This window comes from Mytilus californianus, unplaced genomic scaffold (assembly GCF_021869535.1).
Source record: "Mytilus californianus isolate M0D057914Y unplaced genomic scaffold, xbMytCali1.0.p SCAF_4, whole genome shotgun sequence".
Taxonomy (NCBI): Eukaryota; Metazoa; Mollusca; class Bivalvia; order Mytilida; family Mytilidae; genus Mytilus; species Mytilus californianus.
In genome coordinates this window covers 35,169,165-35,186,675 of record NW_026262690.1, presented here as the reverse complement: position 1 = coordinate 35,186,675, position 17,511 = coordinate 35,169,165, and the positions used below count along the sequence as shown (strand labels likewise).

The window sequence follows — 17,511 nt, the reverse complement described above, 5'->3', positions numbered from 1 at the left end:
TATTTGTAGTTGTCTATATTATTTCAGAAAGTAGGAGTACTAGTGCTTAATGTTTTTAAATTCTTCCAAGAAAATTATCAATGTATTGTCTACAAAAAAAAAACATATGGAAAATAGCACAAGATGTTAAAAATATACAAATATTGAAACAAATATACAGTCGAACCTTGTGTAGATTTTTGTTTCTTTGAAAATTGGATACAGATTTTTTAGTCCCATTAAAGTTCTTTTTTAAATGATTTGAACTACAATGAGACAAATGTGATTGATGTAGAATTTCTGCTTGTTGGCAGATCTTTAATAGTTTCTGTTAAATTTATGCAGAACTTTTTTCAGACTCCGAACAATTTAAAGGGGCATTAGCTGTCAAATTTTATGTTTACTGATTTGACCCAAATTCTCATATTTGATTTCTAACATACTAAAAGGTATATTCAAATTACAAAAAGTCCAACAGAAACAATTTACAATGCATGGGCTGGTTATAATGTATCAGCATATTTTAGACTAGATGCCATCTAGTTATCCATTGAGATTATCTTCGAAGATTGCTGACGGTCATATAACTGGATATAAACATAAATATAAATGCAAGCACATGCAATCGTATAATGATGATTTTTCTAGGTCTGTTTGATTTTATATTATAGGTTAAAAATATATGTCAATCATCTGTATAAGAATGTATTTTTTAAGGGGTAGATCAGTTGAGAAATGATGATTCCTGGTGTCTCCCTTGTTTCACTTTTCAGTGTTTACATTCTTTTTATGTCCCTGCCGTAGCGGAGGGGGCATTAAGTTTTACCCTTGTCCATCTGTATGTACGTACGTACGTCCCAAAATTGGTTTCCATTCTCTAACTTGAGTTTGCCTCAACCAAATGTTATGAAACTTATACACAATGCTTATTACTACATAATACAGATTTAGGACACTATCCACATTTATTTTTTAATGAATGAACCACATACTGAACACATCTGCAACCCATTTCAATAAAGTTCAAATTAAAGGTTGCATGAATATGGATTCAAATGAGGTTGAATTATTGACTTGCAAGCTTATAATACATCTGCTAAGTCAGATATTTAAAATTGATTTTTTTTATGTACACTCAAATATATTTCCTTTATTATAAATTCTATGCCAATCGGTTTGTTGTATAACAATCAGAATGCCTGTTTATTGTTTGCTCAAGCAGATAGTGTTTTTTTATAACACATTTTTAGCTGAGATAATAAAGCAACTAGTTTAAATTCAAGCCAAGAACATCAGAATCTGCCATTCTGTATACCTTTTGTTCATACATGTTGTGCTAGTCTATTTGTTACAATAAAGAAAATTCATTATAAAAAAAAAAGAACATCAGAATCAGAGATAAACTAAAAGTACTAAATCAATATAAAAAGATTAAAATTGAATTCCACCAGGTAGCAGCTAAATAGAAAGTGCATAAATCTATCAGCTGTTTCTTTCCAGATGTACTTCCTATCATGTTTTCCATGGTTGGGAATTGCCACTTACAAGGAAGCTAGTGAACTGAGGTTACTTTATGATCAAATTAAATCATCCTTTTGAATGTTTTGCAGACACCATAATGATTTGGTTGACTATTTTGAAATATCTGTATCACATGTTCTACTTTTCCTAGTAACAATCCAGTCCTCTTTTCCTTGATAGTGAGAACATGGTATGTGACTTATCATCTTTCATCTTTGAAGTACCGGTAACCAGTACGTAAATGGGCAATCTCTTGGATTTTTGTGAAATTTTGTCAGGCAACATAAACATATGGAACTGCATATTAATGTTGTTTGGTTGTCAGGTGGCAAATATTTTATGCAAATATAGAATAAGTCACCCCAAATGAGAAACAGTCTCTTGGTACATTATTCAGACACCTGAAGTCTTTTGCTACAACACATGTGGTGACAAAATGTTTTCTACCAACATTAACAACTGTTTAGTTGAGGAATGAGGTAAACTCAACGTCATCCACTGATACATGTATCAGGCCAATATTGAGTAAGGACAATCATATCACATACCATATCAGGTTCACCTTAGTGCCTGATGTAAACCATAAACCAACAGACTTAATAACATTTCTATCATTTACATATCATGTTAACCTTAATATCTGAGGTAAATAAATATAAATATAAAAAGCAAACATGAGTCGTGAGATTTTTTAGGGCTGTTTGATTTCATGTTATAGGTTAAAAATATATATAGATCATCATTTTGCTTGTATAAGAATGATTTTTGTGGGCCAGATCAGTCGAGGAAATGATTGTTCCTAGTGACTTGCAAGTCAATAATACACCAGTGATGTTTTTTTTTAGTTTACTTAGACAAATTGATCCAAGCTGACTGTTAATAGCGAAGTATAATTTTTTTTATTATATGTTTGAAACCAAAAAATTCATATTTTTTGGTTCAATTTCATAGCTAATGCTCATTTATGTTGTAAATACCCACAAAAAACTCATCAAATATGCCAGGCTGATAATTTGCTATGCCAGACAAGTGTTTTGTCTACACAAGGTAAATCACAAACCCCCAGGCTTACTGACATTTCTATCATATACCATATCAAGTGCACCTTTGTGCAAGAGGAAAACCACAATTCTTCATACAACTGGCCATTCTCACGTACTACTTTGTGCCACAGAAACATCACAAACCTTATTAACAACCTACAATCAATCAATCAAACTTTCAGATCAATGACAATTCTATCAAATTGCATATCAAGTGGTACTTTGCAAATATACTGTGAACCTTATGACTGACAATTCTATCAAATAGCATATCAAGTGATCCTTGGTGCAAACTTGCAGACTAATTTACAATTCTATCACATACCATATCAAAAGCACCTTAGTGCAAGAGGAAAACAAAAAATCTTCAAAGTTACTTTTAATTCTATCAAATAGCATATCAATGGCTCCTTAGTGCTTTGATCAACCACAAACCTTACAACTTAACTGGCATTTCTATCAAAAACCATATCACGGAAACTCAAGAATCTGAGGAAAAACACAAACCTGTAGACTTTACTGACAATTCTATCACATACCATGTTAAAGGCACCTTGCCATCTTCCAGGACAAGCAACAAGATTCCTTCAGTAATGATAGGCTGAATAGGCCTGTAAGGTAGATTATGACCCACTAACAGAATCATTCTGCTATTTAGATTCTCATTGTTTGTCGAAAAACATGGTTTAAGTTTAAGTGATTATCTAACTTTTATTTGATTATTTAATAAGTCACATGGGGGCATAAAAATAACATCATATAAATTTGGTGTGTTAAAAGTGCTTCGGCATTTATCTTAATCAAGATCTCTCAAAAGCAAAATTTTTTAATCTAAGGATGTATAAATACTTGGAGCCATGTGATCAAAAGGGACACACCAAGAATAGCCAAAACTTCCATCATTCTCTTTTTATTGACTGAAATTATTTAGTTTCCAGATTTTGGGATTCACTTTTTAGCTCACCTGACCTGAAAAGTCAAGTGAGCTTTTCTCATCACTTTGCGTCCGTCGTCCGTCGTCCTGCGTCATTCGTCCGTCGTCCGTAAACTTTTACAAAAATCTTCTCCTCTGAAACTACTGGGCCAAATGCACCCAAACTTAAACACAATCATCATTCAAGTATCTAGTTTAAAAAATGTGTCCGATGACCCTGCCAACCTACCAAGATGGTCGCCATGGCTAAAAATAGAACATAGGGGAAAAAAGTAGATTTTGGCTTATATCTCCGAAACCAAAGCATTTAGAGCAAATCTGACATGGGGTAAAATTGTTTATCAGGTCAAGATCTATCTGCCCTGAAATTTTCAGATGAATCGGACAACCCGTTGTTGGGTTGCTGCCCCTGAATTGGTAATTTTAAGGAAATTTTGCTGTTTTTGGTTATTATCTTGAATATTATTATAGATAGAGATAAACTGTAAACAGCAATAATGTTCAGCAAAGTAAGATCTACAAATAAGTCAACTTGACCAAAATGGTCAGTTGACCCCTTAAGGAGTTATTGCCCTTTATAGTCAATTTTTAACCATTTTTCGTAAATTTTTGTTATCTTTTACAAAAATCTTCTCCTCTGAAACTACAAAGACAAATTTAACCAAACTTGTCCACAATCATCATTAGGGTATCTAGTTTTAAAAATGTGTCCGATGACCCCGCCAACCAACCAAGATGGCCGACATGGCTAAAAAATAGTACATAGGGTAAAATGCAGTTTTTGGCTCATATCTCTGAAACCAAAGCATTTAGAGCAAATCTGACGAGGATAAAATTGTTCATTAGGTCAAGATCTATCTGCCCTGAATTTTTCAGACCAATCAGGCAACACGTTGTTGGGTTGCTGCCCCTGAATTGGTCATTTTAAGAAAATTTTGCAGCTTTTGGTTATTATCTTGAATATTATTATAGATAGAGATAAACTGTAAACGGCAATAATGTACAGCAAAGTAAGATCTACAAATAAGTCAACATGATCAAAATTGTCAATTGTCCCCTTAAGGAGTTATTGCCCTTTATAGTCAATTTTTTACAATTTTCATAAATTTTGCAAATTTTTGTAAATTTTTACATAATATTTTCCACTGTAACTACTGGGCCAAGTTCATTATAGATAGAGATAATAGTAAAGAGCAAGAATGTTCAGTAAAGTAAGATCTACAAACACATCACCATCACCAAAACACAATTTTGTCATGAATCCATCGGTGTCCTTTGTTTGATATGCACATAGACCAAGGTGAGCGACATAGGCTCTTTAGAGCCTCTAGTTACTCTTCCTGTTACTATAGTAATACATACCAGTTTTAACTATTAACACTTAGGGCTTGCACTGAGTGGATTGATTCACTCTATGTATATTTATGCATACAAATATTGTGACAAGATGTAAAGCAATTAATACTTATTTTTTAGATTGACAAAATATTTTAGTCTTGACGATATTTTATTCATAAATATTGGATTGTATTAACTTGAATTATTAAACATCAGTATGTTTTTCATGTATATAGAAAGAATTAAATATTTATGCTCTCCTTTCATCTACTATTTGCCAATAGTTTCAAACACAATTTCCCTGGTAAATAGTTCAACAATCATCTTTCCTGGTCGGTAGCAATCATATGCAAGGAAATTTTTACACAAGGATCAGATTCTTTGTTTTGATTTCTGTAAACCAAATATTTACAAATAATATGATGACAAAATATGCCTTCTCATACATCATGTGCATGTATATGTGACTATTTGTTTATAACTAGGTGTTGTATGTTGATTTCTTTGGAAGTTGTCTTGTTTGGTTTAATAAAACTCTTTAATGACTGGTTTTGAGGGTAATAGCAAGTTTGTTGTCCCTGAGATAACAACTATTACTCGAGGTGAAGCCAAAACTCATCATCAAGTGTATACTATTTATCTTGAATCTGTCATTTCAAATAAACATTTAACACAGAGATATGTCTCGCCTATTTGTTATTTTGATAATGCAAATGTTGAAATTAAGATAGCAATACTTTAACATGTAAGTTATGCAAATATTCAAGGTCAATGAACTATGACTGAAGGTACAGGGCTAAACAATCTCCATGGAAACGAGATGTGCCAATGCTAATACAACTGCAAACCAAATACCATTGACTTTTCATCAGTCTTTCCCTTTAAACAAACCTAAACACAAACATTAACTTGTAAACTATGTAAAAGTTTCAAAGTCAATGAACCATAATTAGGGGGTGGGGTTATATAATCTCCATGGAAATGAAACTTGCAAATGCCAATACATTTGCATACCGAATATCATTGACTTAACATTAGTGGTTCATCTTAAACTGACCTAATCACAAACTAATACATGAAAACTAAGCAAAAGTTTCAAAGTCAATAGACCATGAATTAGGGGGCGGGGCCAAATAATCTCCATGGAAATGATATATGCCAATGCTTATACAACTGCATACCAAATATCATTGACCTACCACTAGTGGTTCCCCATAAACTGACCTAATCACAAACTAATACATGAAAACTAAGCAAAGTTTCAAAGTCAATAGACCATGACTGAGGGGGCAGAGCCAAATAATCTCCATGGTAATGAGATGTGCCAATGCTAATACAACTGCATACCAAATATCATTGACCTACCACCAGTGGTTCACCATGAACTAGACCTAATCACAAACTAATACATTGTTGATGCCACCGCTGCCGCCGACACCATCACCAACACCGGAAACAGCATACCTATATCTCGCTTTTTGACTCCGTCAAGGCGAGACAAAAACAATTCACATAAATGTGTAGCCTAAACAAAACCATTAATTTATATTAATAGAATAGAGATAAAAAGAATAATGAATAGACTACCACATATAATAAAAATGTCTATCTAATACTGCAAAAAGAAAGAAAAACTAAGCGTTTTCATGATTTGATAACATTTATTGTATCTAGATACAGGTAACAAGTTTAAGACTGTTGAGATTATTCTGACAAAAACCCGATCTACCTTTGGCAAAAATTTGTATACTATAGTCTACATTATAACCAGACAACCAAAACAACAGGACGGATGCTACAAAAAATGGAGGAAAAAACATAAAAAAATGATGCACATGTTATGTGTGAACATGGTTGTCTCTTCTAGAAGCCTTTACCAATAGTTTATCAGAAAAAGAAGTTAACAATTTGTCAAATGGCCCTTACCAATTGAATCCATTTTCTTAGAATTAACATTTTGCCTATTTGTCTGTTTTTTTTTATTAAATTTTATTTCATTGTACATACCTTAGCTTTGTTTTGTAATTAATATAAGACTCCACATTCATATAAAATATTATGAATGATCATCTTAACTAAATGAACTATTCTAGCTTCACATGACATGAAAATGATACAAAATTTCTAGGATATAAAGTCTAGCAAGATAATTGAAAATAAATTTCATACATTATAGTTCAAGCTGAGTTTAAAATTTTGAAGTTATTTAGAAGAGAAGTGGAATTGAAAGATGAGTTGATTATTTCTATCCATGACTTTTGTTTGAAAATGTTGAAACTGCTACATAACATGATTTCAGATGATTATTCAGAGATAATTAAATTTAACTATTTTATTTTCATCTTTGTATTACAATTATCATTTTCAAAGTATCATAGTTATACTTGTATAATCAAATTACACTGTCAGCTGAATCATTGTACATGATTGTTGAACAACTTCTTTTTTTCAGTTGAAATTTTTTTCTATAAAAACATTTATTTTTTTCAAAAACAGAGAGACACATTATGTAATCATGTTATGAAAATTTATGTTAAAAACAACAAATCAAAAATTAAATATCACTGTAATCAAATTGTATGATTTATAAACAAATATGAGACACAAACAAGTCAAACAGACTTGAAATTTAACATTTGATACAATATCTGGTGAAGAAGGAATAACATATACATGATTCCTCAATCCATCAATTATATTTTAATATTCTTCTATGTTAGACTTATTGCTCACTAAAACTAAAACAAAATATTTTTGACAATCATTAAAGCAATTGCATGCATTAAAAAAAATCTTTTAAGAAGTTTTTCTTCAAAAGGCAATTTCAGCTTTAAAATGTTATTGCTTCATATTTACTTGGTAGATATGTGCAATATTTTTTGGTGGGTCTTTTGAAATGCACCAGCTATTTTTCACAAACAATCATGTCTTTATTTTGTCGGACTGAAAAACACTGTTTGTTTTGTTACCTTAATGGAATGCACAACCTGATGAGACAGGTAAAATTAGAAGTCAGCATTGTATCATGGAAACAAGTATTCAAGTGTTGCTTGGAATCTGGAACAAGGGATTACTTAGATGCTTGGCTACGTAGTTTTAAGGAGATTTTTAAGCCAACTTTTCTGTAAAAAGAAATATTCAAAATGCTTGTTGTATAATTCAATCTTCAATCCTTTTTACCAACCAAGTTTTAAATATAACAGAAAATTCATTAAAGGCTATGCATGAATTTTACTCTTAACTTCATAAAAGATTTTTCCTGATAACAATGATAAAATATACAATAAATTCATACATTTCAACATACATCATATTTGTACAATATGAAGTTTACCATTTTAAATAAAATTAAAAAAAACACATTCATTCACTACAATTAATATATATTGTAACTAAATGAAGACCTTGCAAAATACACAAATGGTATAGTAAAACGATCTATAAATATATATGTATCAATAACAAACTATGAGACCCAATTCCAGTTTATGAGTTGTTAAATGTTTGATTCTGTAATAAAAAATCCAAAACCAATATATGCAACTTGAAATGGTTGCTAGGGTAAAGTTGATCCAAAATTACAACTTTTTCACCAACAGAAAATTCCAGAAATGTACATCTAGGGTAATGTCTTTGAAATTCACTTCCTGAGGTTTCTGAATATGCAATTACAGCAACTGTTTATTAACTCTTTTCAAACTGAAACTGTACAGAGCATTTGGTGCCAAATAAGTGATAACATATGAATTTTATACAAGACTAAAAATTGGTGTCAAAATGACAATGACAAAATGAATTTATAAACAGATGAGTATACCAATCTCAACCTACTCATAGTTGGAAGTATATACTAAGATATACAATTCAAACTAGAAGCAAGCAGGCCATATTTCATGGGAGGCAAATACTGGAAGCAACAGAAAGCAAAACAATTAGTGCCAACAGAAGTTATTTGGGTTTAGAATTGTGCTCAGGAAATTAAGAAAAACACACTAGTGGAAAAAAATTGCAACAAAATAAACAAACATGTAGTCAAACAATCGTCTGTGTAAATTTCAAAACACTGTCCTTTTTCACCGGTTTCAAATAAATCTGAATTTCATTTTTTAATGTTTTTGTATAAAATTACATCCCTACTTGTACTGTACTGTTTTGTTTTTTTTTGTTATTAAAGGCAAACAAAAATTAAGACAAAACATTTATCTATAACAAAAAATTCTGAATTGGTATTTGTAACAATGGAACTTTCTGATACCCTTTAAATTCTGTCAGCTTAACAAGCTATTTGCATACAAACAGTTTTTCTTTGTAAGTCAATCTTAATAAAAAATTCCCAAAATACTGTAAATTTTTTCTACAACAATGTTTGAATCAAGACACATTAAAAGTAAAAAGTGTAAAGTTTTTCCAAAAGTCACAATATCAACAGCATAAGCAATAATTGTGTTGACCATTTTCTTGTCATTGGTCAATTGAATATAAAAATAAGCAAGAGCCAATTAAAAATTTCATACTGAAATCAATGCAAGTGAGGTGAAATAAATTTCCCCCTAAAAAGTTTTGGTTTCAATGTAAATGAAATAATTCAAAAAAGAGTTCTACAGAATCATGCATTTTAAATGTGACTGCTGTTTTCAGTGTAAAAGTGTAATGTTAATTGCTAAATAAAAATCCATCAGTAAAATGAATAAAAAATCATTTTGCTCAAGGTTTTTGCTCTTTTGATAATGAAGAAGCTTCTGTCTTAGTTTTGTAACATTCCTTGAAAGTTTGGCAAAGTTATCCAAACTTTAAAATTTAAAACCTGTATATTGACTGCAAAAATGGGGAAAATACAAATCAAAGAGGTCATGAAGCTTTTGTCAAGAGTTTAGTAAAATTCTGTCAATGTTTGAAAAATTTATTGATGTCTAATAAAACAACTTTAACACCATACTGACAATGCCATCAACAGAATCTAGGTTAGCTTTGTCTTGCCTTCCAGATTTTCACCACAGGAAGGACAAAAAATACTTTTTTGAAGTGTTAATATTTTCAACTTGTTATTCAAGAGAAAATTTGTTGTGAGGTTTGATTTTCACAAGATATCAAATATATTACAATTAACTGATATTAGAAACTAAAAGTTAAATAATTTAAAACATTCCAAAAATCTGTCCATTTGCATTTGAATAGGATAAGAAGGAATACCAAGAAACAGGTCCTACTGTTTTGTGTTCAAAATATTTGATTTTTGCACATCACTTTTGAACTAAATTATATAAATTTTACAATGACAAGATATATATTTATAACTATTACTGACAATGGCACATTGTTAATTTAATCAAATGACTAATATATAAAAATCTGATATTTTATACCACAACTATGTTTTACTGTAATCACAGCTGTAAGATGAACAGAGACTGATAGAAGCTGACTATTTATAAATAGTTACAAGTACATGTTTGATTTTTTTTAAGCAGTTACAAGTATGGTACTATATTTTCTGGTAAAAGTGGTTTCAGTATGTACAAGTATATAACTATATTTTCTTGAAAAAATTGTTTTGAAATGTTTGAAAAGTCTCATTTATTATACATCATATTTGAATTTTAACTTTGTCTGATCAATTATGCAATCTGTACATCTACTTGTATCTATTAACAAAAGATCAACTTTCATCGAAGCTCTCCCTCGGGAAATGAGTCCCTCTATCTAAAAATATCTATACTGATGGTTAGGTAATAGAAGTAATGGCAAAATACTTTAAATCAATATATTGTCATATCTCTTGAAAAAACTTATATTATCCTCATTCATACCATTGTAGTTTATTCCCTAAATCTAGCATAATTTTGAAAATATTAAAATCTAAAATTTCTAAATTTTGGCTATGGTGCACAACTAGAACTAAATCATTAGGTATAGATAAACACACTATAGGCAACCACATGTTAACATATATGTCATATGACTATAAAGGAAATCACAAAGGTACCATCAAATACAAAAGATAATGGGCGATTTTTCACAAAGGTACCATAAATGCAAAAGTGTAGGGGAGAGAATCCACAAAGATGCCATGAAAAACAAATCTGGTCCAAGATCAAACTGATGTTTACTGCTATGTTAGGTGTGAGTATACCTTACAAGAGTACAAGATTCCTGTACTGTTTATCCAAAAACAAATTTAATTCCAATAAAAAGTAAGTTCTTTTTTCATTCTCATTGCAGCAATGTTAATCTTGTTGTTTTTTTTAAATGTAAATGATTTTTTCCAATTTACTGGCCCAATTGAATAATCTTACCAAAATCTCTTGTCTTTTATGGTACATCGACAAAACCAAACAACAAACAAACATTTTCACAATCACAAACATACACAATTAGTACAGACAATAATAGGTAAGGCTAGCACTGATTTCATTACAAACTCCTTTATAAAAAATTCCAAAACAAAACCTTAAAAGAAACATACTTTATTATCAAATTCCTGAATATATTTGTGTGTGCAATTTACAATTATGTGAATTTGGATGAATGTTTTTTTTTTTATCACACATTAATATTTTACAAAACACATTTCTGATATAATTTTAATGGAAAAAGAGAATGATTAAAGGGTTTTCTGATCAATATAGTATGTCATGTATATTTTCATTTGTTTCTTTGTAAATATTTTTACATCTACACACGATTCATAAATCCGATTGAAAGTAGTGACACATCTACAGATAAACCCTTAATGATCCTCTTGATAGAGAAGGTAAATGACTTGACAAGTAACCTAGTTCCAAATTTTACATGGGATTTTCCATTTCTTTCTTCTTTTTTTTTGGTAAATAGTAGTAGTTATAGTGTTAAGACCTTTCACAACATAAGATATCATATACACTTTCCCTTTTACACAATCTATTACAATTTCTGCTCTAAAATAACTACCATCTAAACCAATTATTACATACCTAATTACTACAATTAATTGTTGACATATATGGTGGTTGCCTAGCAATAGAGACTAGTCCTGAAATTTTACATTACCATATTTTTGGTGGAAACTCATGCTTTCATGATTTTTTCTTCTTAAAAATGAATACATCCATTATAAGATTTAATAAATGGCCAATATTAAAGATGCCTGAATATAACCTCTACCTGTTTTGTAAAATCAAAATTAGCAATTGAAAAAAATTGAAATTAAACTCATAACTTTTAAAATATATTAACTTTTTTACCTAACATATTTCTGTGATTAAAAGACATCTTAGAAAATTTTCTTCTTTGGAAAATAAAATCAACACTATTTTTCCTGAAATATAGAAACCATGAGTAACCACCAAATCACAACAACATCTCCCATTTAATTACAACATAACGTCAATAAATCTTCTGTCACAATGTAACGCTCCAGGACAGTCAAAAACCAAGCAGTTCAAACTGGCGTGCAGCACACCAGATGTCTGATGCTCCCATGTAGAAAATGGCCTCCAGGGTCAGTCAAGTGATGATAGTGGTCAATTACCATCAAACCTCCTAACCCCTTGACCGAGGAGTCAGATGTTCGGGAGGTGATGGTCGTTATAATGTGGCTTTGGTTTCTTTGACCCTTGAAAGTAGGACTTATTGGGAGGGTTCAATGTAGGTGTGGGTGATGAGGTAGAGTTCATTGTGTTATGGTGCAGCTGAGGCAGTTGTTGATATAAATGATGATAGTTTGTCTGAAAAAAGAAAGAAAAAAATACATGTAAGGATACAATATCAGAACTGGTTATAAAGTATAATTGAGCATTTCAATTTTTTGTAGCAATTTCGTTTTTCCTTGTTGCAAAACCAAACCATTATCAATGTTATTTAACATGAGTTGGATTCTTTTCTGTTGTTTTTTTCTTTAAATATACAAATGTACTTTCTTTTCAGCATTTGTTGACTCTAATAGGTGTTAAACACATTAAACAGTGTTTTTTTTCACTTTTAAGGTGGGTTTTTTTCTCATAAACTCACATGATTTCAGCATTAGAAAAAAAAAAAATTCATGGCAGGAATATACCATGCATTTCTGATCCTTCTGTCAAATTTATTGGAAAATCTGAACACATATAAAATCAATTTCATTTTTATTACATTAACACTTTAATAATATCGCAAATATATTTTCTACAGAAACCCATTATTTTAATTTCAGATTCAACAAAATAATTAATTGAGCACAAAATATATGTCAATATAGAATAAACACACAAGATGCACTCTTAGTTTGTGAAAAGTGAAGTGTTCAGTATGTGATAAAACAAAGTCAAGTCTTGGCTTATGGTCAGAATAAAATAAGAAATCATTGTATCGTATCAATAATATTTCTGTCTATATATTATTATATTGTATTACAAAAGAGATTTCAAGAACAGGAGTTGTTTTTGGGGCAAAGCTTGGACAAACTTATATTCTCACAGAATTAAAATTCAGCAATGGCTTATTGCTAATTCTATGTTTTTTTAATAAAGGTAGATCCTATTTTTTTTTTTATCTTTTTATTTTTAATTAATAATTAGCCATCCATTTTATAGAAGTTATTGATCTGACTAAGAAATTCCAGGTTCATTGTCAGTTGAAGTCAAAAGATTTTTTATTTATTTTCTATTCATTTGCTTACTTTTCCAATGGACATATTTCATTCTTACTAAATACAGTTTAAAAAAAAGAGCAGAATTTTGTCACAGAATACTGTGTTGTACAGAAAAAAACAACAACAAACAAAAAACAGTGTAATACATCAACACATATATGGCAATCTTTTTTCTAGACAACATTATATCTGTAGACAGTGGAGAGAAAAGTAGATCTTATTCAGAGATCATATTCTACCACATTTAAATATCCCAAAATGTACAAATAATCTTATGGAAGAATTCAACTGTTACATGTAGTACACATTTCCATGCAATTGAAATCAATGGCTGAGAAATTCCAAGTGCAAAATAATGAATTTCAGCTTAATTTCTTTCAGTAGGTCATAAATGGAAAATAGCTTCTGTTGTCTATTAAAAAGTAAAAGTGTGAAATATAGAGAATATATAATGAAAAATTGTATGTGAGAAATATAAAATAATGGTAATGCCACTCAGTGCACTGCTGTTAAAACCAAGCATCAGCACACAATCTTACCGCATGGGCGTGGCATCTTACCGTTTCACTTACGTGTGTACTCGTGCGTGATGGGTTCTTCTTACGATTTGGTCTATTTGGTGGATCTAGGGCATCCCTGTTGGCATCCATATATGGATGTTCAAGTAACTGTTGACAATTCCAACGAAGAGTTGGATCCATTTGTAAACAGCACTGAGGATAAAATTTAATGTATTTAATGCTTTTTTATATCTTGCAAATAAATATTTTAAGTTTTATATATGTATATGATAATATATGCAATAGCGTCATAAAATATTGACATTTTCATTTAAAATCACAAGAAATTCAGGTGTCAAACCACCGATTCAACCAATCTACATTAAGAACAAGATACCTACACTGAGAAAACAAAGTCAATGTGATTTTGTTTAATAAAACAAACCAATATTTTTGCATAAATAAACTTTTGCTGAAATAGAAATATATTCGGACCATTTTGAGCACAAATTTACTTGTCCATGATTTTGAATTATTATTTAAGGGGAGATGTGCTCCTTAGTATATCTATTAAGGGTTTTCAGAAAACCCAAGTGTTTTTGAAGTAGTAGGTGACTTCAAGCGAATATCTGTCAGTACAGATTTAAACATCAGTTGAAAATTGGAACACAGAAAGGTGATATATGTACAATTCAGGATATGTATGGTTCCATGAAGTTAGAACTTTATGTGAAAAATTTAGACAGCTGTCAATAATTGAAAAAATTTGGTAAAATTTATCATGTTTTTAAACTGGTGGTATGTCACCGAAAATATGAAGTAAAATATTTAAATATAAAATGAATTTATATATGAACTGATAAATTAATGCAGTAATCAATAAATTTAAACACAACCTAGTAAATATTCAAATTATCACTTACACAGATAGGGAGTATTTTTCTCATTATCCAATGAAAAATGTAAATAGTTAAGAAATTCTATTTAGAAAACAATAATCATTTATTTATTTCAAAATTTTGCCAACATGGACTTTATAAAAAGTTGCTTCTCATGTATACACTTCATTCAAACATCCTGATGACTAAAATTATTGTGAACCTATATTACCTTCATAAAATGCAAGGCATTTGATGATATGTTAGGAAATCTTTCTTCCAGAGGAACCTATAAAATATATATATGAAAGTGGTAAGTGTTGAACACATATACATTTCCACTAAATAGATACATTGATTACAATAAAAAAAAAAATTCTTAGTTAAATAAAATCCAATAATGTTACATGTGAAATAAATCCTGTGATTTCATTTCTCTGATGTCATACAACCATAGGTATTTCCAAGACATTAACAATGACTTTAAATCAAAACAAAGTGAAAATGATGTAGTTCATCACATTTACTACTTTATTTATTTTATTTTGAATTTAATATAGTAAAAAGAATAACTAATCAAAGAATTCAAATATTGTAAAATTTTAAACTTAAGACGAAATAAAAATCCAATGTGTGACTAAACTATACACTTATTCACTAATACACATAGCCTACCATGTAATCTAAAAATATTGATAATAGAAAATCTCATAGAACAATAAAATAGGCAATAGCTAAATGAGCTGAGCATGTTTCCTAAGACACATATACATACCACCCTGTCTGGTTCAGGTATAGTTAGACCTCTGAAGAAACTGTTATTTGAGAAAATCTCTTGGTGTCGAGGTAACAAGTCACCTAAAAAATAAACCTTGTATTGAAAACCTGTCTCTCTCATAGCACTAGTGGTCACTGTCACTATACTTATGCAGATACTTATCAGCACAGCCAAAACGAATCTTGTCCTTTTCATTAACAATTGAAAACATAAAGCCAACATGAATGTTTCTTGAATATCACACTTGAAGAATTGTAAATGAGGAATACACCAATAAATAATTGAGTGTATTCTTAAAGTCAATTACATTTTGTTAAATTTTCAAAAATTTGGTCTAGAAGCACTTCAATATCCAACATATTTAACTGTAGTGGATAGAACAAGGTTACTCTATGATAGGAAAGGGTAAACAAAAAATTGGAATTCTTTCAGGCACCTTCAGGCAGTGGAAAATATTTCTTAATTTTAATCCATTTAGATATTAAAGAACCTTAGTGAGCGCGCTCACATACCCCACGTCCTCACATTGTCATTGGAGAAATAAAATATGTGTAAGAAAAAAAAATTGAATCATAATTTCCTGTCAATATGCACATCTACATAGTATGTCCTTATTATCTACAAAGTTTCATGAAATTATGTTGTGTGGTTTCAGAGGAGTTGCGATGAAAAACTGTTGCAGAAGACATTGAAGCAAATAAGTTCAAAGGAGCGTAACTCCTAGAAAAAATATTGAATCATAATTTCCTGTCGATATGCACATCTACATAGTATGACCTTATTATCTACAAAGTTTCATGAAATTCTGTTGTGTGGTTTCAGAGGAGTTGCGATGACAAACTGTTGCAGTAGTACATTAAAGTAAATAAGTTCAAAGGGGCGTAACTCCTAGAAAAAAAAAATGAATCGCAATTTCCTGTCGATATGCACAACTACATAGTATGTCCTTATTATCTAAAAAGGTTTCGTGAAATTCTGTTGTGTGGTTTGAGAGGAGTTGCGATGACAAGAAACAGGACTGACAGACTGACGGACGGACGGGTCAAAAACATTATACCCTCCGCAACTCGTTGCATGGGGTATAATAAGCTTTTACTAAATGACAAATCAATTTTATGTGGACTGCTCTTCAAATTCTTTTTACAAGATTATATCATAAATCATATGAACACTTGATCAAAGTTGCTTTCATAAATATAGCTGAATTGCATATCAATTGAAAAGCATTACCTAAGGTTTTTCTGATCAGATACAACTGATCAACATCTGATTTACCAGGCCATAAAGCCTGGCCTGTAAGACATTCGGCAAAAACACAGCCAATGGCCCAAATGTCTACAGGAGGTCCATACTGTGTGTCTCCTACTAATAGTTCTGGTGCCCTGTACCATCTTGTAGCTACATAATCTGTGTATTCATCACCAGGACCAGCTGCAAAAAATATCAGACTATTGTACACACTTATTCTAGTGGATGATATAATTATTATTTCAAAAATTGTTCAAATAAAAAAGTCAGATGATGTACTCTGCCAAAATAAATTTAGCTCAGCTTTTCAAGCCAACAAACATATGACAGCACAATAATCATATTACAGAGTAAAATATCTTTCTTTTTATTCAGATTGAATGCTTTCCCAGTTATGTTTTCATTTCCATGTTGAAATCACTTTATAGCTAGTTTGAATGATGGATGTATGTGTGGAATATTGATAAGTACAAAAAGTACATGTAATATTTAATTATGTTCTGGTGAACCAAAATGCAAGTAATCAATAATAATAATGATATCATATTTTTTTGCCTTCCTGACATCACAACTAAAGGATAGAGAATGAACAATTTTTTAGCACATCATTGATAACAGCTTTTGTCTACATGTCATCTTAAAAAGATTTGAGAAAAATATTCCCACTAAGATATATTGTGTGAAAAG

General features: G+C 30.4%; 1 protein-coding gene across 2 annotated transcripts in view; it reads right to left on the bottom strand.

The window, feature by feature from the left end:
- Positions 1–6,456: 6,456 nt before the first annotated feature.
- Positions 6,457–17,511, bottom strand: part of LOC127698233 (cyclin-dependent kinase-like 1) — a 36,885-nt gene continuing 25,830 nt past the window's right edge. The window contains exons 5-9 of one of the 2 annotated variants that reach the window (XM_052201592.1): positions 16,807–17,007; positions 15,574–15,656; positions 15,031–15,087; positions 13,981–14,133; positions 6,457–12,518 (exon numbers count right to left, since the gene is read on the bottom strand). In XM_052201592.1, coding sequence (XP_052057552.1) covers positions 12,354–12,518; positions 13,981–14,133; positions 15,031–15,087; positions 15,574–15,656; positions 16,807–17,007 — 659 coding nt within the window. In that variant the 3' untranslated portion in view covers positions 6,457–12,353. The remainder of the gene's footprint in view (positions 12,519–13,980; positions 14,134–15,030; positions 15,088–15,573; positions 15,657–16,806; positions 17,008–17,511) is intronic. The other variant, XM_052201593.1, reaches the window with a different exon arrangement.